At 37.2% G+C, this 27,824-nt stretch overlaps 1 protein-coding gene and 1 non-coding gene across 2 annotated transcripts; both read right to left on the bottom strand.

The window, feature by feature from the left end:
• Nucleotides 1–2,252: 2,252 nt before the first annotated feature.
• On the bottom strand, nt 2,253–2,359 carry LOC112416174 (small nucleolar RNA R71). The gene has a single exon (XR_003006481.1). It is a non-coding gene; the product is annotated as a small nucleolar RNA R71 (small nucleolar RNA).
• An 8,390-nt stretch (nt 2,360–10,749) lies between these two features.
• Nucleotides 10,750–20,865, bottom strand: LOC25496553 (methyl-CpG-binding domain-containing protein 4). The gene is made up of 2 exons (XM_024785624.2): nt 20,816–20,865; nt 10,750–11,238 (listed from the first exon to the last, which is right to left on the bottom strand). Exons 1-2 carry the CDS (start codon nt 20,849–20,851, stop codon nt 10,750–10,752), a joined length of 525 nt encoding a protein of 174 aa, XP_024641392.1. The 5' UTR covers nt 20,852–20,865.
• Between the last annotated feature and the right edge of the window lie 6,959 nt (nt 20,866–27,824).

Raw genomic sequence — 27,824 nt, 5'->3', positions numbered from 1 at the left:
TGGTAAAATAGAAAAATTGTATAATATAATTGAAGAATACCTTCATTTTCTATGCGGCTACTCCATCACATGTCGGTCCTTGAAAAAAAATGAAGAAAATGAGGACCAAACAATGAGACAAATAGAATAAAAGGAATAAATTACCATAACCAAAAAGAAGAAATGAGCCCCCTCTCGTTGCTGCCGGTGGCATTCTAACTACCGCGATCGCCCCTTGCGCTTATGTCATTGTGAGACGACCACTACATCCCCCTTTTGCCGATGCTTTATCTCACTGCCATAACCAAATTTAGGAAAAACACTAATGGTTGGATTTACAATTTGATGATAAGGCTCATGTATTATCTCAAGTATTTTTATCCCTAAAAGAAATCTCAAGTATTTTGATAAAAGTCAAGAATAAGAGGAAATCTAGGCAACTCTGATGAGTCATTTATATGCTATTTTAATATGCTTTTTAGTTTAGTTTTATTTAGATTTTATATAATTTTATATTAGTATTATTTCCTTTTTAAGATAGTTTACTTTAAATTGCAATTTATTATATTTCAGGGAAGAATATTGGATGGATTGAGTCTTGGAGCAAAAGAAAGGGATTTGGAGCAGATTGGACACGAAAATACGAAGATTGGGAAACAAAATATATCTCCCACAAGTCAGAAGCCTGGCACGGCCCGTGCTAGCCTTGGCACGGCCGTGCCACCCTCCAGAGACCTTTTGCTGCTTTTGCTTGGACTCCAAGCTATTCTATTTTGGGGCACAATCTACTGAGGAATATTCTTGGAATATACTTGCTTAGATTTTAAGTCAATTGTGTACTATAAATAGAGTAGCTAGCCATCACAAATATTCATCTTTACTTGGAATACAATAAGTGACAATTGCTTTTCTAAATAAAGTTCTTTTCCTTTCCTTTATTTTCCTGTCTTTTACTTTCATGCTTTCTCTCTTCTCCCCCATGTCTACGATGAACATGAGTGAGTAGACTTCTTCTTGTCTTGGGATTGTTGGATAAGTCTAAATGACATAATCCTAATCAAACCAAGCCCTAAGCCTTAATCTTATGTAACCCTAATTTCTTATCTGAATTCACCGTCTTAACATGGATTAACCATTATCAAACTGTGGAAACGAAAGTGGAGGGTTTGATAATTGTTCGTCCATTATTCCAAATATCAATTCATAAAACGAAAGTGGAGCTTTGATTTTCGAACAAGTGAATTCAGACAAGGATTGCAAAGTCAGCGAAATAGGCTTTGCAATCTTTGAGACATATAGTTTCGATCTTCAAGGGAACTAATAACAATCAAGTCAGCGAAATAGGCTTGGTTGTTAGAGGAACCAAAATCCAATAGTAATCAAGTCAGCGAAATAGGCTTGGTTGCTAGAGGAACTTAAGAGAAACTGTCTTGAGAAATTAGGTCTAACATAACATTATAAGCTTATGGTTTTGGTTTGAGAAGGACTTGTTATTTAGATGAAACCAACGATCCCAAGGCTCTTTTATTATATTGCTTTTTAACCGTTTAAAAACCCCTAACTTACAATTCTTTTCTCTCTTCTAATCATCTCCAAAGGTTAATTAAATTAAACTACTCCATGTCGGAACGATACTCTTTTATACTATTTCGGTAAGACCGTGCACTTGCGGTTTTATCTCATCAAGTTTTTGGCGCCGCTGCCGGGGAGTAAACTAATTTGATTAACTCTTTCCTTGTGATTAGAACTCTCTTCTCTTCCTCTTTTCTTCTACTTCTTTCTTTTGTTTTACCACTAACTTCTTGGGTTCTCGGTTTCTTATGCGAAGAAGTAAAAGTCTCGAAGAATTTATTCCTGAGATCGAAAGATTTTTGCATAAGAAAAAGAGAGAGGCACAGAATAATACTGCTATGGCTGAACGCACTCTCAAAGAGTATGCTACTCCTTCAACGGAAGAGCCACAAGCTATTATCGTGTACCCAACGGTTGCGGGTAATAACTTCGAGATCAAGCCTGCACTACTCAATTTAGTGCAGCAAAACCAGTTTTCTGGATCACCCACTGAGGATCCAAATCTCCATATTTCTTCCTTCCTTAGACTCAGTGGCACCATAAAAGAGAACCAAGAAGCCGTAAGACTTCATCTCTTTCCCTTTTCCTTAAGGGATAGAGCTAGCGCTTGGTTCCATTCCCTAGAAGTCGGTTCCATTACTTCATGGGACGATATGAGGCGAGCATTCCTCGCCCGATTTTTCCCCCCATCTAAAACAGCTAAGCTTAGAGACCAAATTACGCGTTTCAATCAAAAAGATGGGGAGTCTCTCTATGAGGCGTGGGAGCATTTCAAGGAAATGCTTAGACTTTGTCCCCACCATGGCCTAGAGAAGTGGCTTATAGTCCACACGTTTTATAATGGCTTGTCAGATACCACTAAAATGTCTGTTGATGCAGCTGCAGGTGGAGCTCTAATGAACAAAAACTACACGGAGGCTTATGCTTTGATTGAGGACATGGCTCAAAATCACTATCAATGGACCAACGAAAGAGCCGTCACCACTCCTACCCCCTCTAAGAAAGAGGCAGGTATACACGAAGTCTCTGAATATAACCACCTTGCTGCTAAGGTTGAGCAACTGAATTACGCTCAATACAAGCAAGGAATGAGGCCAAATCAAAATTTTTACAAAAATCCTCAAGGTTCCTATGGGCAAACAGCACCACCTGGCTATACAAACAACCAGAGAGTAGCTCAGAAATCTAGTTTGGAAATACTGTTGGAAAATTGCATGATGAATCAAAATAAACAACTTCAGGAGTTAAAAAACCAAACAGGATCTCTGAACGACTCTCTCTCCAAGCTCAATACCAAGGTTGATTCCATCGCCACGCACACCAAAATGCTTGAGACCCAAATCTCCCAAGTGGCCCAACAAGTGGCCATCTCTTCTTAAACACCAGGAGTCTTTCCTGGTCAAACTGAAACAAACCCCAAAGCCCATGTCAATGCCATTTCTCTTGGGGGCAATAAGTTAGAAGATACCATTACCAAAGCCAAAAGTGTCAAGGGAGAGAGTGTTAAGCTTCTAGGTGAGAAGGATGCGATAAAGACACTGCTTGATAAGAACAAGGCCCTTAACCCATTAAGGCTCACTAAGCTCAACTTGGAGGCCCAATTTGCTAAATTCTTAAACATACTTAAAAGGATTTGCATTAAGATTCCCTTTGGTGAAGCCTTGTCTCGTATGCCTCTATACACCAAGTTTTTAAAAGAAATTTTTTCAAAGAAAAAGGCTATGGATCACAAAGAGACAATAGCTTTAACTAGGGAAAGTAGTGCAATCGTCAAGAAGCAACCCCCAAAGCTTAGAGATCCAGGTAGTTTTGTCATCCCTTGTGTGATAGGGAAAGAAACCGTTGACAAGGCCTTGTGTGACTTAGGGGCTAGTGTAAGTTTGTTGCCCTTATCCCTCTTCAAAAGGATGGGAATAGGAGAGCTTAAACCTACCGAGATGATCTTGAAGTTAGCGGATCGTTCTACTATCCCTCTCGTTGGCTACATCGAGGACATACCTGTCAAAATAGAAGGGATATATATCCCGACTGATTTCGTGGTGGTTGACATAGAGGAGGACCATGATGTCCCTATAATCTTAGGACGACCCTTCCTAGCTACTGCAGGTGCTATAGTAGATGTTCAGAGTGGTAGGATAGTTTTTCAAGCGAGTGATGCGATGATTGGATTCGAGTTAGAAAATGTTATGAAAGGTCCCGCTCTTTATTCTTGTAACATGATTGAAGTACATAATGTGAAAGAATGTTTCCTAGCGTCAACTACACAATATGATCTCTTTGATCCTTTCTAAGGACACTTTCTTAACGTCAAGCTAATGACAATAAAAGAGCGCTTCGTGGGAGGCAACCCACGCATTTAACTGCTTTCGTTTTGTTTGTTTTTGTTGTTTTTAAGTTATTTTGTAGGTAATTGTCCGAAGGTGATTCAAGAAAACGAGAAAAATTTTGAGGCCCCATGTCCAGAACCTTGGCACGGCCCGTGCTCACACTGGCACGGCCGTGCCAGACCTTGCCTATCCAAAACCAGCAAAAATTCCAGAATGTTGGCACGGCCCGTGCTAAGGTTGGCACGGCCGTGCCCGACCCAGGTAGGCTATTTGCTCGTTTTTCCCTCATCTTCTTCCTTCACTCTCAAACACAAACATCTCTCTACCTTCACCTTCTCTCTAAAACCTCCATAACCATACAACCTCAAACCTCCACACCCACCCCAAATCTCACCAATTCCCAAAATTTCCCCACCCAATCAATCACAAACACCATTCCAATCATAATCCACCATTCAAAAACCAATTTCATCCATCCAAACAACATCACCCAAATTCGTAACCCTCATAAACCTAACCCAAAAACCTAAAATTCTTCACCAATCTCATAACCCAACCCCCAAAACTCACTTAAACCTTCACCACAACACTAATCCAACCTTTTCCACCAAAACAACCCTTACCCAAACCACCACACCAAAGGCAAGGTCAAGGCAATGACTTCAAAGAGAAGTGGAAAGGAAGTTGCAAGCTCATCCGGAGGACCTCCCCCAAAGAAGAAAGCACAAGCCAAAAATCATGGCATCATCTTCCGGGACAACAAGCAAAGGGATAGGTACAAACTTCTAATCTCTAAACCTCTACAACCTTGCAGGTACCCTGATAACCATGACATGAATAAGCTAGGTATTAAAGATAATGTGTTTAATCTGCTAGAAAGGTTAGGATGGGTTGATATGTTGAGACCTATGCGAGGGTATGAGAATTTCACCTATGAATTTTTAAGTTCTATTGTTTTTACGAAAGATAGGTTGAACTTTGATAACCCTAACCATAGAGTTTCTTTCCGGCTTTTGAATATTGATTACGAGATGTCTCTTCAGCACTTCTGTGATGAGATGGGCTTCGCAAATGCGGGGTTCATCCACGAATCTTGGGATCAAAATTTAAAATCGGTTGACTATCAACCCGCCGCCTTTTGGGAGCAAATCACCGGTCTTGACCAATTTAACACACGTGCCAACAAAGCTAGCAACATTCACAACCCCGTACTTAGGTACCTTCAAAGGGTTATGGCTTGCACCATTAGGGGACGGAAAGAACTAGGGAACACTAGGAATGATGAACTCTTCATGCTTTGGGCTATGCTGCACAACCAACCCATTAACACTTGTTTTTACTTGCTTGACTACCTTTCCCTTATAGGAAATAGGTCCGATAGTAGGGGAGAAATAGTAGTTGGTGGTATCATAACATACATAGCTGGGCGATTCGGTGTGAGTGAAGACCTAGGGATAAACAAGATCGAGGGTAACAATAGACTAAACATAGAAACTCTCATCTCTATGAATTTCATAAAAACTCGAGTCCCCTTTGTCTATACACTCCAACTCAATGTGCCCATCTTGATTTTATTGCCTAACCCATCTCGAACTAACACCGAGGTGGAAGCAAATTTGTTGTATGTTGATGATGACCCACAGGTGCACATAGAACAGCATAATGAAGAAACAGAGGGTGCACACTTGCATCAAGAAGAGGAAGGTGCTCAACTGCACCATGATGAGGAACACCATGACCCTAATGAAGGTGAAACAAATGAAGATGCAAGATGGGCATGGATGACTACCGAGGTCGAAAGAATAAGCACCGAGCAACAAAGGCAAGGTGTTGAACTCATGAGCATAAGACACGATGTCCAAAGGGGCAACTGCATATCCGAAGAAAATAACCAAATGCTTCGGAACATGATGCACCACTTTCACCTCCAAGGTCCTCCATATGGACCTCAATGATAAAAATGTGAGCTTTCCTCTTCCACTCTTCCCTTCTTTCTCTTTCTTCTTCTTCTTCTTCTTCTTCTTCTTCTACCTCTCCTTCTCTTTTATTTTTCTTTTATCTTGAATCATTGAGGACAATGCTTCTCCTAAGTTTGGGGGGAGCCTAATAAAGTGTCTTTAGTCGTAGTGTTTCCAAACTCCCTTGAACTTTATTCTTTTGTTTTGTTTTATTGTAAAAGGCATGGTTAAGTAGCTACTTTTTATTGAAAACATCATGACACAAAAATTTTCATTGTCTCCTCTTATTTTGTTGATTCTTGTACATAAAAGCAAACTCTTGTGTTTTAAGTCTTCTTGATATAACCACATCTTGTTTTAAAGTGAATAAAATCTTCCAATGAGAAAAACACAAAGTTGCTTCCCTTGAGTAAATGTATGAATAGGTATTTTAAGGAAACGCGTTCTAATCATAGTGGTGCATTAACCTTTAAAGACTCTCAAAGCGCCAGTAGTATAAGTGAGTATAAGGGAGATCATAAAAAGCCAAAAAGCCAAATAAATTCCAAGATCTCATCGCCGAATCTAGATTGGGGAAGGAGGTAGGCCCTCCGACTTCCTACGTGAAGGTGATTGTTATCTTGAGAAAAAACTTTAAAAAGCATCGTTGAAACTAGATTGGGGAAGGAGGTAGGCCCTCCGACTCCCTACGTGAAGACGATGTTTTAAGGGATACCATTGAATCTAGATTGGGGAAGGGGGTAGGCCCTCCGACCTCCTACGTGAAAATGTTGTTCCTTAAATAAAGAACTTAAAATATGCATATGGCAAAGAACAAAGATTCTCAAAAACTCCCATCTCTCTTATGTGAATTGTAGAAGGAATCTTTCTTGGTTGTTTAGTGCTAGGATTAGACCATGTTTCCTCATAATACCTATCTTATACAGGAGCAAGAAAAGGGTCGGACTTCACACACACACTCACTTGAAACTTGATCGTTGGATAGAATAAAGATTTCAAGAAATACTTGAGTTTGCAATTAGTGTACATTTTGGGATTTAAGCCCTTTTGCTGCTTTTGCTTGGACTCCAAGCTATTCTATTTTGGCGCACAATCTACTGAGGAATATTCTTGGAATATACTTGCTTAGATTTTAAGTCAATTGTGTACTATAAATAGAGTAGCTAGCCATCACAAATATTCATCTTTACTTGGAATACAATAAGTGACAATTGCTTTTCTAAATAAAGTTCTTTTCCTTTCCTTTATTTTCCTGTATTTTACTTTCAGCTTTCTCTCTTCTCCCCCATGTCTACGATGAACATGAGTGAGTAGACTTCTTCTTGTCTTGGGATTGTTGGATAAGTCTAAATGACATAATCCTAATCAAACCAAACCCTAAGCCTTAATCTTATGTAACCCTAATTTCTTATCTGAATTCACCGTCTTAACATGGATTAACCATTATCAAACTGTGGAAACGAAAGTGGAGGGTTTGATAATTGTTCGTCCATTATTCCAAATATCAATTCATAAAACGAAAGTGGAGCTTTGATATTCGAACAAGTGAATTCAGACAAGGATTGCAAAGTCAGCGAAATAGGCTTTGCAATCTTTGAGACATATAGTTTCGATCTTCAAGGGAACTAATAACAATCAAGTCAGCGAAATAGGCTTGGTTGTTAGAGGAACCAAAATCCAATAGTAATCAAGTCAGCGAAATAGGCTTGGTTGCTAGAGGAACTTAAGAGAAACTGTCTTGAGAAATTAGGTCTAACATAACATTATAAGCTTATGGTTTTGGTTTGAGAAGGACTTGTTATTTAGATGAAACCAACGATCCCAAGGCTCTTTTATTATATTGCTTTTTAACCGTTTAAAAACCCCCAACTTACAATTCTTTTCTCTCTTCTAATCATCTCCAAAGGTTAATTAAATTAAACTACTCCCTGTCGGAACGATACTCTTTTATACTACTTCGGTAAGACCGTGCACTTGCGGTTTTATCTCATCAAACTCGAAGCATGCATACATGCATACAATCATAGTAATTTTCTTCTTTCTATATGGGTTGAAGCATCAGTATAATTCTCCTCTCTTTACATTTTTTCATTATATAGGTTGCTATATGGGAACCAACAAAGAGATTAAGGAACCGAATAACAAACAAATAGTGAAATATAAAGGAAATATTGTTTTTTGAAAGTTGCAAGAAGTTACCCAAAACTATCGAAGGTATTATTGGAAAGTAAAATAGGCCATACCAAAAAGACGGATTGCCTTCATTGCTGCAAATTAAAAGTATAAACAACATGATAACAGGATGAAAAAAATCCTAGATATCAATATTTCTCCTCTATATATTAGAACATGTGAAAGTTAATAAAAGAAAATCAAAAGAAGAAAAAGATAACTCAATAGTATCTATGAAAGAAAAATTGTTAATGAAAATTGCTACAATTAATGAATGTTTGTAGCAATTATGTGTTTATGAAATCAGATAATGAGAAGTAGTTAATGAAAATTTTGTGTGAAGAGAGGACAATGAAAAGTAAGTAACCGTAATTAAACTTGTGGTGAGAAGTTAACAGTATGTAAAACAAAACTTCAAAGGACAATTTAGTATTTAAAAAAATAGGCTACACCAAACAAAAGTATTGCCTTTATTAATAGGTATACACTAGTCAAATCTGGACTCGACCCTCGATCCAAAACCTCACGAAAAACCTTCATAGCACCATCCATATCACCCCTCCAAACAAAACGACCCAAAACAACAACTTCATTAGAAACCAAACCCATCTCAGGCATCTCATCCAAAACCTTAACAACAACTTCAACCTCATTCCCTTTACACAACGCCTTAAGAAAAATATTACAACTAACAACATTCGGCAAAACCTTAAACCTCTCTCCACAATTCTTAAACACCAAAAAAGCCAATCTATAACGTTTATTCTGAACCAATGAATTCAACAATGCATTAACTGATCTAACCAAAGGTCAAATCCAAAACGATTCGATCCTCAGAAAAGTCTTGAGAGCCCGTACGGGCTTTCCAGCTAATCTATAACCGTGAATAACGTTCATGCAATCGGTTCTATATAAACTTATGTATTATGCAAGGTTCATCTGTAAACGCCAAACACGTTCACTATGTATTATAAAACAGAAATATATTGTAGAATTTACACCTTATTAATGTTGATCAAATATATCCATCCAACCATATCTTAAAAATTGAAAAAAATTGTTAAACTTTTACAGTAATATTATTTAAAAAAAGTTGTTCAAAACCCCTTTATAATTTCGATTTTCATGCCGCTAAATTTATGCCTGTTGTTGAAGTTGCAAATGAATTTCTGTTAATGTTCATACCGCTAATAATGACTTTTCATTTTTTTCCTACAAAAGATTTTTTTTGAACAAGCAAAAATGGATTATATTAACACTGCCACAGTAGTCTCCACAACATAAAGTGTGCCGAAAAGATAACTAGAAAAGAAGAGTTCACAGGTCTTACAAAAAGAATCTATCCAATGCCTAAACACGACAGAGGATTAGACCACCACATGTGTCACCAAAAACAAAAGAGCCTTTTTGGCTTTCAACCACCACAACGAGTGATATTTTACTTTGTCTAAAATCTGCACTAAAGAGCATTCTTTCTATTTAAATAATCTAGCATTTCTTTCATTCCATAAAACCCAAATAGTAAGAAGCCAAATAAGTTGCACAAAGGACCTCCTCGACTTCAAGCCACATGTATAATTAATAAACTGAATAAAATGGGCAGAAATGTCATCATGGTCTACACCATCGAAACAAATCAGGACCGTACTAAAGGCCACAGTGACCCGAAGCAAGAGCACAACAAAAACAAATGACGAGCATCCTCCACCTGACCGCAACAAGAAACACACTAACATGCCTCAACATCAATAACTCCCCACGCCCTCAAATTTGATTTGGTATGTCTTAAAAGTACTTGTTGATCGTTTTAGTTTTCAATATTTTTACTTTTACTTTCATAATTAAAATTAGACAATGTATCGTAGTAAATTATTTCATGTCAATGTTTACACTTTTTTTTACTATATCTAGCGGTTTATGTTATTTTCATTGTCACAATTGAATCCTTTTTTTTTTTCATCAAGGGGAAAATATAAGAACTAAGCAATCCATTGTCTAAATGTTCTCGTGAACTTAGCTCAATTGGTAGGAATAATGCATAATATATACAAATTTCTGTGTTCAAACCCCGACCACCACAAAAAAAAAAAATTGTTATCTAAATACATCAAAGATATCTGCAAGCAGAGTGATAATTAATCGAGAAGGATGAGACATCCATATCTTTAAGAAATCAACATTGTTAGCACAAAACTAGGTCAACTAGTAAGCACATTTATTGTCTTCACTCAAAGTATGATTAAAGGAGACCACCCAAGAAAGAGAAGAAAGCCTCTTAACGAGAGAGAGCAAGTTTGCATAAGGATGAAAGTCATTCTTATTAGTATCCACAATAATATCCAAAGTTGTCTGAGAGTAAGACTCTATGATGTGTCACAATCGAATTCTTTTTTAAGTAAGCAAATCTACCCTAAAAAAAAGTACACACAGATCTAATAGTTTTCAACTGGTCATACCTACTATTAACCATTAACAATAAAAATTATAAAATTGACCCACAAACCAACTTATTTAACTTTTTTTTTTTTATAAAGATAGAGTACAACATGTATTTCGTTTACAACATAAAGAGCCTGCATATATATGTTTAGGTTACAATTACAATGGACCACCAGAACTAAAGTTAAATTTGTTTAAATACCACTGAATTGGTTTTCCCTAACACATTATCTAGAAATGATAAATTACAACAACAACAGCATCAACAACAACATCATGCAACAACCTTATGATGATATTTCTCAAACTTCATCTTTAGATATCTTAGCTTTTTTATTCGCAGAATTCTTTTGTTGCACAATATATTCTGGGACTGTGTCTTGCATAACCATTGGGGATAAAAATTCAAATTCTGAAGCCGATATACCACTTGGTTGTGGATGATCTTTAAGATATGTTACTATCTCATTGCGGGTTCTCAGTTTTTTACCAGTAGGTGTGATGTAGCAAGAGTCCAATTTAGAGTAATCCTTTCTAAGCACCAAGGTTCTCTTGAAACCTTGTGGAGTCTTTGGAATGTTAGGCTTGTAAATAGCCCATGTCCGAGAAGAATCATATTCGATATCAGCAGGATCATCACAACTACAATTAGCCTTTTTGCTACAGTCAAAAGGCTCTTGACTGATTTTATGACGGATCTCCTCAAACTCCTCCTGTGTATCAATCACTCTCCATTTCATGCAATGTTTGCATTGTGCCGCATATATATCATCCTGGGTCATCACTGTTCGCTGTCACAATAATTCACCATCAGTTTATAAAGCAGTAGAAGTTCAATTCCTAGATTAAGCCCAATAAAGACTTAATAATCCATAATATTAATAAAAAACCAAGTCCCATGTTAAAAAGTGATAAGCTTTGAATAAGGTTAATTAAGAATGACACACTACACCTTATAAGCCGATTTTGGGATGAGTTAGACTCAATATAAAAACCTAATATGATATTAGAGTCTATCCAGACAGGTCATGTAACACCCCGTTTCCCAAAATCAATTAAAATAATAGTAATGCATCAATAATCAGAGTAATCACAATGGGCATGCCACATTTCTTCATTTAAAATCTTCTAAATAGAGTGTATATAAAAATCTATTTAATCAAACTTCATTCATAAATTGTCATTAAACTCGCAGCGGATTTATTTGCAACATCAATAAGTCTCCAATAAATATTCTTGGCATAAGAGCCATTTCAACATAAAATTCAATCACCAAAGGGCTACATCAGCAATATTTCAAAATTGATACATAGGAAAGAATTCAAGCAATAAAATCCCATCCCACGTATCAGAGCCCTAGACACTGTGAGCCACCACCTACTACTCAGGATCACCTGCAAGTTACCCATAGGAAGGGCAACATTTTCAAGCAGAAGGGGTGAGATTCTCAAACAATAATAATAATATATAATAACACAAATGAATCTAACACCCTATCATCTTAATCATTCATCAATTATAGTATAGCATCATTAGCAACTTCAACATCCAACAGTAATAAAAACAGTAAACAAACGACTCATGCAACAACCCGACTTCACCTCTAAGACTCATGCAGGACATGACAACTCCACTAAGACTCCTCAACAAATGCAACTATGCATGTGGTACCATAACAGAGCCGAAGCCCTCATCGTTATAGAATGGTTAAAGCATTCTTTTATCAGGACATGAGTCCTCATCGTTAACATCGTTTTGAACAACATAGTGTTCCATCGTTTTGAACGACAAAGCGTTCCAGAACCGAAGTCCTCATCGTTTTTATGCTTATGCAACTGACTCCACTTGTGTATATCTGCATACAACTCAACGACAAATGCATATGTACTTATATGACTCACCACCTTTTTCATGCAACATGTACATTCACTTGATTCAAGTACATCAACATCTTCAAATTCATAAAATAACCAACTAATTAACATCGTGAGTTTTAAGTAGGATTTCATGTCTATACAAAGTTACACAAGCTAAGAGAAACACCTAGAAGTACTCAAAAGGGTCCCCTAGTGTACGAAGCAGGATTCAGAAAAGGCTGTCTAACACTCAGTTCGCTTAAGCAACGGCTAGTTCGCTTAAGCGACCAGCTTACAGTAGGTCTGGGTTCAGTTCGCTTACGGGTCGCTCACGGCTCGCTTAAGCGAATTCTTGGCAGAATCAAACTTAATTTTCGCTTACCAGCTCGCTCACTGTTCGCTTAAGCGAACGGGTAAAATCACATTCTGGGTAGTTCACGTGAATGTTCGCTTAAGCGACGGATGCTTCGCTTAAGCGACCAATCATCTGGGCAGGGTAAAAGCTACGATTTTCAGACTTCTCCTCACTCCAAAAACCCAATTTTAATCCCCTGATCACCCAAAACGTTTTCCTGAAATGTTTACGAGTCCTATACACAACCAGGCATCAAGGAACGGAAAAACTAAACATCAACAACATCAATTCTATTCATTCAAGCATTCATGCAAGGCTTCTAAAATTCATTCATCATATTCTATTTTCATTCCAATTACGATCAGCATCAACAACATAGATTAAGAAAACATACTAAACATCAAAGTACAACAATATAAACCTGATCCTTATACCTTTTCTTTCAAAATCATCCTTAACCCTAAATTTCCCAATTTTACCTTAAGAACAGTTCAATTGATTAATTTTTCAGAAATTATATATTATGACTATTGAAAGATGATCCCACCCTTACCTTAGAATTGCAAAGACAAAAGCACAGCAAATCAGTTCCTAAGTTCTTCTCTCTTGGTCTTCTCTCCTTGCCTTAGCTTTTCTCCTCTCCAACTTGTTTTTACGTTAAACTGTTTTTTCTCACTTTCTTTGTTAACTCACCAAAACTATAACTTCTCCTTTTTCATTAAAACCTCCCTTATTACTATTAATTTCTAATTACTCCCCAACCTCCTAAATAATTCCATTATTCATATTATTCTATTTATATTAAATAAATTATATAAATAAATACTACACACCACACATATATCACATATATTAATTAAAAACACAAAAAAGACTCTAACTAATTCTAAAAATAATAAAATAACGACTAGGGCGTTACAACTCTCCCCAACTTAGAGAATTTCGTCCTCGAAATCTTACCTCAAACAAACAACTCAGGATACGATTCTTGCATCTTACTTTCCAATTCCCAAGTCAAACTTTCACCAGTTGCTCCACCCCAAACAACTCTTACAAGAGGTATCTCTTTACCCCTCAAAGACTTCACCTTTCGATCATCAATCCTCAAAGGTAAGGTCTCCACCGTCAGGTTATCTCTAAATTGCACATCGTCTCTTGGAATGACATGCGAAGGATCTGGCACATACTTCCGCAATTGCGACACATGAAATACGTCATGCAAATTCGAAAGATGAGGTGGCAAACCAACTCTATACGCCACAGTTCCAACTCTCTCTAAAATCTGGTAAGGACCAATGAACTTTGGAGTCAACTTCCTCAACTTCAATGCACGTCCCACACCCGTCATAGGAGTAACCCTCAGAAACACATGGTCACCTTCCTGAAATTCAAGGTCCTTCCTACACTTGTCATGATAGCTCTTTTGTCGACTCTGCGACGCTTTCATCTTCTCCCTAATCACCTTGACTTTCTCCGTAGTTTCATGAACCAATTCCGGCCCCAACACAACACTTTCTCCCAACTCGAACCAGCATAAAGGAGTCCTGCACCTCCGACCATACAAAGCTTCGAACGGTGCCATACCAATACTCGAATGGTAACTATTGTTGTATGTAAATTCTATCAATGGTAGGTGACTGTCCCAAACTCCACCCTGCTCAAGTACACATATTCTTAGTAAATCCTCTAATGATTGGATCGTCCTTTCCGACTGACCATCTTTCTGCGGATGATAAGCCGAACTCAATTTCAATTTCGAACCCAACGCATCTTGTAAACTCTTCCAAAATCTTGAAGTAAACCTTGGGTCTCTATCTGACACTATACTTGACGGAACTCCATGCAACTTAACAATATTCTGAATGTAGATCTCCGCCAACTGAGCTACTGGATAATTGATATTGATCGGAATGAAGTGCGCCGACTTCGTCAACCTGTCTACCACAACCCATATCGAATCATGCCCTCTCGGAGTATTAGGTAAACTTGTCACAAAATCCATAGAAATGCTATCCCATTTCCACTCTGGTACATCCAACGGTGTCAACAAACCTGCAGGCCTCTGATGTTCAACCTTAGACTTCTGACAAGTCAAACACGCATACACAAACCGAGCGACTTCCTTCTTCAAACCAGACCACCAAAACAGCTTCTTCAAGTCATGATACATTTTTGTAGCTCCCAGATGAATACTCAAGTTGCTCTTATGACTTTCTTCCAAAATCAACTTCTTCAATTCTTCATTGTCAAGAATACAAACTCTGCCTCTAAATCTCAACACACCTTGTTCATCAACCTTGAAATCACTATTCTCTGCTTGATTACTAGCAACCATTAAATCCACAAACTTAACATCAACTTGTTGTGCTTCTCTGATACTATTCAAGAAATCACTATTGATCTTCAGCATACCCAACTGCACACTTTGAGATGACAATTCACACACGAGACTTAAATCTCTAAACTGTTCGAGCAATTCAAACTCCTTTACCATTAAGGCCGACATGTGCAACGTCTTCCTACTCAACGCATCTGCAACTACATTAGCTTTACCCGGATGGTAATTCAAGCCAAAATCATAATCTTTTAATAACTCAAGTCATCTCCTCTGCCTCATGTTCAATTCTTTTTGGTCAAACAGATATTTCAAACTTTTGTGGTCACTAAACACTTCAAATCTTGAACCATACAAATAGTGTCTCCAAATCTTCAAAACAAACACCACCGCAGCCAGCTCCAAATCATGCGTAGGATAATTCTTTTCATGAACCCTCAGTTGCCTAGAAGCATATGCTACCACCTTTCCATCTTGCATCAACACACCTCCTAAACCAAACTTGGAAGCATCACAATAAACTACAAAAGGTTCTTCCGGCTTTGGCAAAATTAAAATAGGAGCAGTTATCAATCTTTGCTTCAACTCGTTGAAACTCCTCTCACACTGAGCATCCCATACAAAAGATTTCCCTTTACAAGTCAACTGAGTCAACGGAAGTGCCAACTTTGCAAATCCTTCTATGAACCTACGGTAATAACCAGCCAAACCCAAGAAACTTCTGATTTCAGTCACCGACTTCGGAGTTTCCCACTGAGATACTGCATCAACTTTCGAAGGATCAACCGCGATACCATCACCAGAAATAACATGGCCTAGAAAACTCACTTCACTTAACCAGAACTCGCACTTCGACAACTTGGCATACAACTTTCTCTCCTTCAAAATCTGCAACACAATCTTCAGGTGTTCTGCATGCTCCTCTTCAGTTTTAGAATAAATCTAAATATCATCTATAAATACCACCACAAATTTATCCAGAAAAGCATGGAAAATTCGGTTCATATACTCCATGAACACACCAGGCGCGTTAGTAACACCGAAAGGCATCACTTTGTATTCGTAATGACCATATCGTGTCCTAAAGGCCGTCTTCTGCATATCTTCATCCTTCACTTTAATTTGATGGTAACCCGACCTCAGGTCAATCTTACTAAAAACTTTAGCACCTACCAACTGGTCCATCAAGTCATCAATCCGCGGAAGTGGATACCTATTCTTTATTGTAACTTTGTTCAACTGACGATAGTCAATGCACAACCTCATACTACCATCCTTCTTCTTCACCAATAACACAAGCGCTCCCCACGGTGAAACACTGGGTCTTACAAACTTCTTATCAAGCAAGTCCTCCAACTGTTTCTTCAACTCGGCTAATTCAGAAGCAGACATACGATATGGTGCCATCGACACTGGTTTCGTTCCCGGAACAGGATCAATCGAGAACTCAACTTCTCTTTCTGGTGGCACATCAGGGATCTCATCTGGAAAAACTTCAGGGAATTCATTCACCACTGGTAGCCTGTCAATTACAGCTTGATTCTCTAACGACAAAGATGCCATCAAAGAAAACATAAGAATTCCATCCCGTTCCAACTGCTTCAGCTGTTTAGTAGCTAGAAACTCTGCTCCACTCTCCTCTTCCGCAGAAGAAAAGTGCACCGTCTTGTTAAAACAATTTATACAGACTCGGTTATACTCTAACCAATTCATCCCGAAAATAACATCCATTCCCAACAACGGTAGACACACTAAGTCGACTTCAAAATCTCTACCAAACATAGACAACGGACACCTTAAACACACAAGAGAAGTAGTTACTGAACCCTTGGCTGGAGTTTCAACAACCATTTCCCCTTTCATATCAGATACGATTAGGCCCAACTTATAAGCACATTCTAAAGCAATGAAACAATGCGTAGCACCAGTGATAAGTCGATCCTCGTTGGTAGTCTGAGTACCAGTCAAAGCGAATACCTTCCCTCCAGTTCTGACCTTCTTAGGTTGCATGCACTGCGAGCTAATGTGGCCCTCATCGCCACAATTGAAACAAACGATATCTCCACGCTTGCATTCAGCCAACATATGACCCTTCTGACCGCATCTGAAACATTTCTTCTCATCTTGGGTGCAAGCATTACTCTTGTGGCCCTTCACACCACATTTGTAACAAACAACATCAACAGGAGCATTTCTCCCCTTAGGCTGCCTCTCATCATTCAATCTTTGTTTGCCTTTGTTAGTAGGAGCACTGTAGGGCTTCGGGCGACTACTCTGACCCTTATTCCTTTTCTCGCTCATCACCTTATAATGAGCCTTTGTATCCTCCTCATAAATTCTACAGCTACTCACCAATTCTGAGAAAATTCTGATCTTCTGATATCCAATGGCTCTCTTGATGTCAGCTCTCAAACCATTTTCAAATTTAATACATTTGGAGAACTCAGCTGTCTCCGCAGTGTAGTGAGGATAAAACTTTGCAAGTTCCGTGAACTTGGCAGCATACTCTGTGACAGACATGTCACCCTGCTTCAACTCCAGAAATTCTATTTCTTTCTTCCCTCGGACATCTTCCGGAAAGTATCTATTCAGGAATTCCCTCCTGAATACAGTCCATGTTACCACCGCTCCGTCTTGTTCCAACATAGGTAAAAGGCCTACCCACCAATCATCTACCTCCTCAGCCAGCATGTGTGTCCCGAACCGCACCTTTTGCACCTCAGAGCACTGCATGACTCTGAAGATCCTCTCTACTTCCTTCAGCCATGTCTGGGCTCCATCGGGGTCATACCTTCCCTTGAATGCTGGTGGATGGTTTCTCAGGAAAGTCTCCAACATTCTCACTTCACCGTTAGCAGCAGCTGGTTGCTGTCCTACAGCTTGAGCAACAGCCTCAAGTGCAGCAGCGATAGCAGCATCGTTACGACCGACCATCTCAAGGTTCTACATAAGAAATAGCAATCATAAAACAACAAAGACAACTTTAGAGTTAACACTCTATCCTAGGTGGCTCAACACGACTCTACTACACGGTCGGACGGACCAACCTGCTCTGATACCAATTGTAACACCCCGTTTCCCAAAATCAATTAAAATAATAGTAATGCATCAATAAGCAGAGTAATCACAACGGGCATGCCACATTTCTTCATTTAAAATCTTCTAAATAGAGTGTATATAAAAATCTATTTAATCAAACGTCATTCATAAATTGTCATTAAACTCGCAGCGGATTTATTTGCAACATCAATAAGTCTCCAATAAATATTCTTGGCATAAGAGCCATTTCAACATAAAATTCAATCACCAAAGAGCTACATCAGCAATATTTCAAAATTGATACATAGGAAAGAATTCAAGCAATAAAATCCCATCCCACGTATCAGAGCCCTAGACCCTGTGAGCCACCACCTACTACTCAGGATCACCTGCAAGTTACCCATAGGAAGGGCAACATTTTCAAGCAGAAAGGGTGAGATTCTCAAACAATAATAATAATATATAATAACACAAATGAATCTAACACCCTATCATCTTAATCATTCATCAATTATAGTATAGCATCATTAGCAACTTCAACATCCAACAGTAATAAAAACAGTAAACAAACGACTCATGCAACAACCCGACTTCACCTCTAAGACTCATGCAGGACATGACAACTCCACTAAGACTCCTCAACAAATGTAACTATGCATGTGGTACCATAACAGAGCCGAAGCCCTCATCGTTATAGAATGGTTAAAGCATTCTTTTATCAGGACATGAGTCCTCATCGTTAACATCGTTTTGAACAACATAGTGTTCCATCGTTTTGAACGACAAAGCGTTCCAGAACCGAAGTCCTCATCGTTTTTATGCTTATGCAACTGACTCCACTTGTGTATATCTGCATACAACTCAACGACAAATGCATATGTACTTATATGACTCACCACCTTTTTCATGCAACATGTACATTCACTTGATTCAAGTACATCAACATCTTCAAATTCATAAAATAACCAACTAATTAACATCGTGAGTTTTAAGTAGGATTTCATGTCTATACAAAGTTACACAAGCTAAGAGAAACACCTAGAAGTACTCAAAAGGGTCCCCTAGTGTACGAAGCAAGATTCAGAAAAGGCTGTCTAACACTCAGTTTGCTTAAGCGACGGCTAGTTCACTTAAGCGACCAGCTTATAGTAGGTATTGGTTCAGTTCGCTTACGGGTCGCTCACGGCTCGCTTAAGCGAATTCTTGGCAGAATCAAACTTAATTTTCGCTTACCAGCTCGCTCACTGTTCGTTTAAGCGAACGGGTAAAATCACATTATGGGTAGTTCACGTGAATGTTCGCTTAAGCGACGGATGCTTCGCTTAAGCGACCAATCATCTGGGCAGGGTAAAAGCTACGATTTTCAGACTTCTCCTCACTCCAAAAACCCAATTTTAATCCCCTGATCACCCAAAACGTTTTCCTGAAATGTTTACGAGTCCTATACACAACCAGACATCAAGGAACGGAAAAACTAAACATCAACAACATCAATTCTATTCATTCAAGCATTCATGCAAGGCTTCCAAAATTCATTCATCATATTCTATTTTCATTCCAATTACGATCAGCATCAACAATATAGATTAAGAAAACATACTAAACATCAAAGTACAACAATATAAACCTGATCCTTATACCTTTTCTTTCAAAATCATCCTTAACCCTAAATTTCCCAATTTTACCTTAAGAACAGTTCAATTGATTAATTTTTCATAAATTATATATTATGACTATTGAAAGATGATCCCACCCTTACCTTAGAATTGCAAAGACAAAAGCACAGCAAATGAGTTCCTAAGTTCTTCTCTCTTGGTCTTCTCTCCTTGCCTTAGCTTTTCTCATCTCCAACTTGTTTTTACGTTAAACTGTTTTTTCTCACTTTCTTTGTTAACTCACCAAAACTATAACTTCTCCTTTTTCATTAAAACCTCCCTTATTACTATTAATTTCTAATTACTCCCCAACCTCCTAAATAATTCCATTATTCATATTATTCTATTTATATTAAATAAATTATATAAATAAATACTACACACCACACATATATCACATATATTAATTAAAAACACACAAAAGACTCTAACTAATTCTAAAAATAATAAAATAACGACTAGGGCGTTACAGGTCACCCACCAAATTATCCGTGCAATATTTAAACATGGTAGTTCCTCTTCCAACTCATGTGTTTTACAAAGCCCTATGATTTGTCCAGATAATCCGGACGTACAGTTTGGAAATCCAGACAAATCAAATGGTTGGAAGAGAAACAATTTCACAACATATGAAAACTTTCATTCAATTCAACATTTATTGCAGATCTGATTGATATTAACCACCCACAATTAACAACATAACAATTTAAACACAAACAAGGGTTGATTGATAGAGCAAATTCCACTCTATCTTGATTTAACAAAACAATTCAACCCATTCTTGATTTAACAAAACAATTCAACCCATTCAAAACAGAAAATTAACACATAATCTTTCTAGTTTCTCACAAGATCCAGTTGAAAGACAAAATTGCACACACAAAAAACACTTTTTTTCTTACGCCCATAGGGTTCGGAATTAAATTCAAAATCACTTATAATTAGAGGATCTAAATCCCTCTGATTCAATTAACAAGTTACAATAAACCCTAAAACGAAAAAAGAACATCATGCTAGAACAGTTAACAAGAATGGATCAAGAAAAATAGTTGAAAATTAAGGGATGACAACCCTAAAAAAAAAAAAAAAGAGGAATTGAGTGTTGAAAATAATAGTGAGTAACAATACCTTGCTAGAAGAAGTTGGAGTTTTGGAGCCTGACATTGATTCAACAAACAAATTTCTCTCGCTCGGAGTGTTTAGATTTATGAATTATTGAATGAAATAATATTTGATTGCTTTTAACACTATTATTTGATGGCACAAAATTCCATAGTCAATAACTTTTCAAAAGAATTTTACCAAAAACTTTTTTATTAAAAAGAGAGAAAAAGAAGGTTGTCACAAAAGTTATCACCAAATAGTGATACAAATATCATTACTTTTATATTATTGATGTCATTAATAAAGATAAGAATTTATATTCTATTTGATATATTTTGTTAGACTTATGATATTTGCAATTCAAAAACATCTAGTATATATATTTATCATCAACGTCAACATTTCTTAGAAGAACCGTTCATAATTTACAAAGCATTGGCAAAATTAAAAGAGTGAAAAGGAGAGTAAATTTGTTTTAAATCTTATTTGTGATTGAAGCACGTTTGATCAACCCAAACGTGACCAAACATATTTAACATAGAAAGAACAATTAGTACCACAAGAATCCAATTTATTAATAACAAAAACCAAAAAGTATTTTAAAGATTTAAATGTCAAGCAACTTATAATCATACAAAATAAAATAAAACAACAAAACATTCCTGCAAAAAGAAATCCTAAAACAATAGGATCAACTCCTAAAGCAATTGTTTGATTTCCTTGACTTTCACAAGAATATTGGTCAAGAGTGTGTTCAGATCAGCCACAACTTCTACAGTTGTCATCATAGTTCCATCTTGACCAGAAACCGAACTTTGGCAAGCTAGCTAGAGTCAACAAAAAACCAGCTCTTGAATTTTAATTTAGCTTTTTAGTAGAACACACAAAACTAAAGGGAGAATGTCTAATCTGGTTGAATCATGACCCTTGATTGCAACATTCATTGATTTAACATCTGATGGTCGGATACGACAAGTGTACCAAATCGTTTACCAAGTAATAAAGTGATAAGCAGAGTATCGTATCTACATGGATTTTCGTTTCGTCCAAAAAGTTAAGGGTTAGAAAGCTTGCAATTTTTATTTGTTTGCAACAGAGCGAGTTTACCTGTTTTTGGTTGCAGAAAGGTATGCAGCGGTTAAGATTCTTCGAATCCCCTCTGTATATATGTTGTTGGATAATAAATAATATAAATGTCGAGTTTATTTATCTTAGGTAGACTATATAAGTGATGAGGCCGTTGGGAGTTTCCTAAATAGGTAGGGCACCACCTGACCCAATGGGCATCATCCACTGGGTACCTAATTAGGCCTTTCCCTCTGATAGCTAACTGCACCTGTTGATTGCACGATGATCCTTACGTGCGGGGTCTTGCTAATTCAAAGGTAATTGAAACATAAACTTTATATTGACTTTCTAGTGTTTCCCAAGGCAATGAAGGCCATGGTTCCCTTAGGTCTTCCCATCTATGAATCTTAGGACACTCATAGCACATTCTCTCTACGATTACTAGTATTTCTACAAATGGGAAACCCTAATCTATGTCTACCTTTCTAAGGGTTTCAAGAGAATGGTCTTATTAGGTTATAGCCTTAAGTCGGACAGCTAGGTGCTTGTTTCTGTAATTACTAACTAGTTAATTCCTTGCTTCGGTAATGCACCCCACGACCCAATGGGTATCATCCATTGGGTACCTACGTCTAGGGTCAGCAATTCCTATGGTATCTTTTGCTAATTAATAATCACTTACTTCCTAGACAAATAGTTATCAATAAAAAGATATAAATATCAAGATATAAGCATCTAGTTAGTGATATCAATATTAGGCCCTGTCACAACCTAAGTAGCTAATCTAGGGTTGCACCTCTCACAAAAATAAAACTATATCCTAATAAAACTTAATAGCAATCAAAAGAATAAATAAATAAAATAAACGGCATATTATATTAAATAAATATCAAACAAAATATACAAAGGCTCATCAACCTAAAAAGATTTAATTACAAATGGTAACTAAAAACAAATTACTAAAGATAAAAACATACCCTAGAAAATCAAGGAGAAGATAGAAACTCTCCCAAAGCTCCAAAGTTGCCTTCGTCTTGAACTTCCATAATTCTGAAAGAGAAATTCTTAATGAGGAAGGCTGGTATTTATAGTGAGAGTTTCTACCTGGGTTTGGGCTAAAAGTGTGGGCTTTACCCATGACGGAAGGAGGAAAAGACAGTTGCGCCCCGACTTTTTGCATGCATGAGGTGCATAAGAAATACCCAATGCGCATGAGAGACAAGCTCAAAGCATGCCCTAGGCGCATGGTGCATGGTCTAGGCGCACAGCTTGTCAAATCATGCCCTAGGCATGTTTCCAATGCACTAGGCGCATTTTGGCATCCTTTCGGGCCCAATCTCCGATTTTCTGTCGTTTTTAGGTCTTCGTCTTCAAATAACTTACCTCGGTACTTTGGGAACAGAATTCCTCCCATTTGTAAGTCTTCTAAGGCCTCTTGAATCTTTATTCTTGTCTCGAATCTTCACAATTCTTCAGTTGTTCTTGATTTGCCGATTTGCATGATTTCTTCGTGAATTTCTTCAAAAACTCCCTAAAATTGTTGCGTTTCGGAAAAACTAGAATTACAGACTCAAATATAAAAAATATTACAAAAGTCTTAAAATCATAGGCAATCGTGCTAACACTCCTCTTTTTTGCTACTAAATCCTACTAAAATAAACTGAAAAATCATGCTAACAATAACGTAAGATGACCTATCATCAGATTCCTCTGCTGCATAGAATAATTTCCCATATATTTTACATGTTATTCTAAAAATCCCAAATTTGCTGGTAAGCATGCACCACTTTCACGAGCTTGCTCACAAATGTCACAATTGGCGGACTCTGCTTATGTGTTCGACAGGGAGTGTTCCACTGAAGTGAAATGTTGCTCGATGTTCAGCGCTTCTAAGAGTACCCTTGTCTTTTTGTCAGCAAATTGGGTGCCATTGTTGGTTCCTAGAAACTGGGGTACTGTTGGATATTTGTATATTGGCTTCACTTTTGCCTAAAAGAAATATTCATGTGGGATGTTGAACACGATGTGTCAACATCCTAGCATGGTTTAGTTGACTTGCACCTTGCCTTGTTTTACGCATGCGCTTTTTTATTTAAGGAATCCACACTTTTATTCTTGTTGGTCAAGTTGCGTGTTTTTAGGACAGGATCAGATCGTTTGTGATTTCCTAAGATTGTGTTATCTACTTAGGAAAGTTTTGGAGGTGATCAGGATGTTCCTAATAATGTTCCTACATATTAGGAGTTTCCTTTTCTGGTTGTGTTGTTCGTGAAATGGATGACTAGATGGTTCTGTTGTTCGTGAAATGGAAGACCCGTATTATTGGAAGACCTAGAGAATTATTCAAGCCGTCATTTTGAAGAAGAGATCATATGAGGTTTTGAGTCTGTTATTTGTGAGCCTTTCGTGTATCATTTTGATGCATGTTTAGGACTGTGTTTGAGTTGTAAATTGTGCACTACTCTGAAGCTTTTAAGCAAAGAGTTAGGTAGTTTGTAAACTGCACCAAAGCTGTGAAGTACAATGTTTAGTTGTAATTTGAGAATCACAGAGGATGTGATCAGTTGTAAGGGAGTGAGATGGGATCTCAAATCTAGGAGTTCCTAGGTTGAAGTAAGTACGGGTAGGTCCTAGGTCATATAGTGCAAACGAGGGGTTTCCTGAGAGCTATTGAATAAGAACTACACTAGTTGATTTCCTTCCTGGCTTGGTAGCCCCTAAAGTAGGTGACGTTGCACCGAACTGGGTTCACAAACTCATTGTGCCATTTTCTTTCATGTCTGTTACTTTTGTTATCCTTGTTATCTGTTAGCTTGATGTTCTGATCTTTTTATTCAACATCTAATTATCTGTGAAACTGGTGTTCGAACATCATGTAGAACATCTTAAGTCTAACGTGCCAGAATTTCAGGTACGCCAAAATGGAATAGGATGTTCTATTTAAAGAAATTGATAGTTTTTTTCCACCGTTATCTGGGCCATCGCCTCCACTTTGATCCACTTGATAAAGTAGTCTACGACAACGACCAGGAATTTCACTTGACCAAACCCTTTCTTGAAGGGTTCCATAATGTCCATCACCCATCTTTCGAAAGGCCAAGGTGTGGTGAGGGCGCCAAGTTATGAATAGGGACCGTTGAAAACATCTATCTGCCTTTGGCATTTGTCGCACTTTATTACGTATTCCATGGCGTCGTATTTCATTGTAAGCCAGAAGTAACCTGCTCTATGTTCTTTCCTGGCTAGAGAGTGTCCCCTAAGATGTTGTCCAGCGATGCCTTCGTGAACATCTGCCAACGCATAGCCCACCTCACTAGGAACGAGACACTTCAAGAGCGGGGGTAAAGAACCCTCTCTTGAACAGTCATCCTTCAATAATGGTGTGTGATGGTCGAAATAGGCAAGTGTACCAAATCAATTACCAAGTAATAAAGTGATAAGTGAGTCATAAAGATTTTTCGTTTTGTCCAAATAATCCGCGTTACTTATTTTAAGTTTGACGATAAAATAAAAAGATAAGGGTTAAGAGATTTGCAATATTTATTTGTTTCCAACCGAGCAAGTTACCTGTTTTTTGGTGCAGAAATGTAACAGTGGTTAGAGGATTCTTTGAATCACCCCTATTTAGTTTTTAGATATTAAATTAACATACATGTAAAATCTAGTTATTCTAAGTTAACTATCAACGTGATGAGGTCGTGGGACATTTCTACCCTAATCGGTCGTCAAGTTGCACATACTGATCGCACGATGATCTTTACGTGTGGGGTCCTTACTCTCCAGTTGATTAAAGGTTACCCCGCTGATGGCTGACTGCACCTGCTAGTTACACGCTGATCTTGACATGTGTGGCCTTGTTAATTCAAAGGTAATTGAAGCATGAACTTAAATTTGCCTTCCATTTTTCCCTAAGGCAATAAAGGTCACACTAAGGTTATACGAGCGCTACCGTATATGATCCTGCTGATATCAAATATGATTCTTCTCGGACATAGGTCATTTACAAGCCTAACATTCCAAAGACTCCACAAGGTTTGAAGTGAATCTTAGTGCTTATAAAGGATTACTCTAAATTGGACTCTAACTACATCACACCTATAGGTAAAAATCTGAGAACTCGCAATGAGATAGCAACATATCTTAAAGGTTTGCAGACTCTTTATGTTGTAACCTAATTACATGATGTACTATATCTTTATAAAATAAATACAAGTTGTATTTTTTATAAAAAGAAAATATAATTTATAGTTATGTGGTGATAGGGAGCCCCTAATATGCACCTTTCAAAAATAGGTCCAACCATGGACCTTTTAGTTCAACTTGCTGTACTAGGTAATGCACCCGGTTGATCAAGAAATAAAATTAAAATAGAAAAATGCTACCTTTTTTCTTTGCTTGTTACAAGAGAATGCCCTTTACTGTGCCTCCATTTCCACGGTCACCATCTCTTTGTAATTCCCCAACACGCACACATATTTAATTTGCAAGTTAAAGTGAAGTAAGGAATGCAATGGAAATAGTGCTACAAATGGGTATTAACAGTTTCTTCAAATTAGATCTGATTTCTTCAAAAAAGGGTATTGATGGTTTATTGTTTCCAACATGTTTGATTTAAGAAAATGTAAGTTTTAATTAGATCTGATTTACCAAGTTTTCGGTAGAAATAAAACAAACGAGCATTTAACAGTTAAAAATTGTGAAAAAATGAATTAATTTTGACAGTAAGCATAAACCCACCGGTGACCGAAGAATGGAAGACGGTGGAGAAACTGCATTTCTTTTGTTTTGTTTTTTTCTTCAGTTTTTTGGGAGAGCAAAGAAACTGAATAATATATAATATGTTGCATATTATTAATTAATTAATAGTTAATTAAACATAGAAACAGGTATATCACAATCAAGAAAGGTACTTGGACTGAGGATTACGTGAAGATGATATAGCACGTGGAGAAGAAGCAGATAAAAAGAGTATAGCGAAAAAAATAAAAAAAAAATTGTAACAAGCTATGGCAGGTTAAGTTGGAGAGGTCCATGTTTGGACCTTTAAAAAAGAGGTCCATATTAGAGGGACCTGTGGTGTTAAATGTTAGAAATACTATAAAAAAAACTGCAAATAAAATAACATTAATTTTTATTTAACTGCATTAGTTATAATTCAAACATGAATGGCATCCTCTTCTAAAAAAACATGCTTGGCTACCTCAATTTGTTCATTCCACAGTTATTTTACTTATTTGGACTAGAGTTCTTTTTTTGTTCTTGAAACTAAAACTTGTCTACTATTTTTATTACAAACGTGAAATAGGTTGGTTTGTGGGTCAATTTTATACTTTTTATTGTTAAAGGTTAATAACAGATATGACCAGTTTCCTTCAACAACAAAAAAAACAGATATGACCAGTTGAAAACTATTAGATTTGAGTATTTAGAAAAGAATTCGATTGTGACACATCATAAAATCTAACTCTCGAACAGCTTTGGATATTATTGTGGATATTAATAAGAATGACTTTCATCCTCATGCAAACTTGTTCTCCCTCATTAAGAGGCACGCTTCTCTTTCTTGAGTGTTCTCTTATAATCATACTTTGAGAGAAGACAATTAATGTGCTGACTAGTTGACCTAGTTTGGTGCTAACAATGTTGATTCCTTAGTTAAATATCACTCTGCTTGTGGATATAGATTTTAAGGTATTTAGATAACAGATTGCTTTGTTCTTTCATTTTTCCCTTGATAAAGAAAAAAAATTGATTGTGACAATGAAAATAACATAAACCGCTAGGTAGATGTGTAAATATTAGCATAGTAAATAAAAAAGTGTAAAAAGTAAAAATATTGAAAACTAACAGTAGTAGCTTGGGATAATTAATAGAATGGTGGTGTATTAGTAATCTTGAGGGTTTTAATGAAGTAATTTTGTAGCAACATTTTAATGAGATGAGAAGTTATTAGGCCCATTAAGAT

Source organism: Medicago truncatula, chromosome 6 (genome assembly GCF_003473485.1).
Source record: "Medicago truncatula cultivar Jemalong A17 chromosome 6, MtrunA17r5.0-ANR, whole genome shotgun sequence".
Lineage (NCBI taxonomy): Eukaryota > Viridiplantae > Streptophyta > Magnoliopsida > Fabales > Fabaceae > Medicago > Medicago truncatula.
Note: the sequence above shows the minus strand (reverse complement) of the source record. Positions and strands in the feature narration are given on the sequence as shown.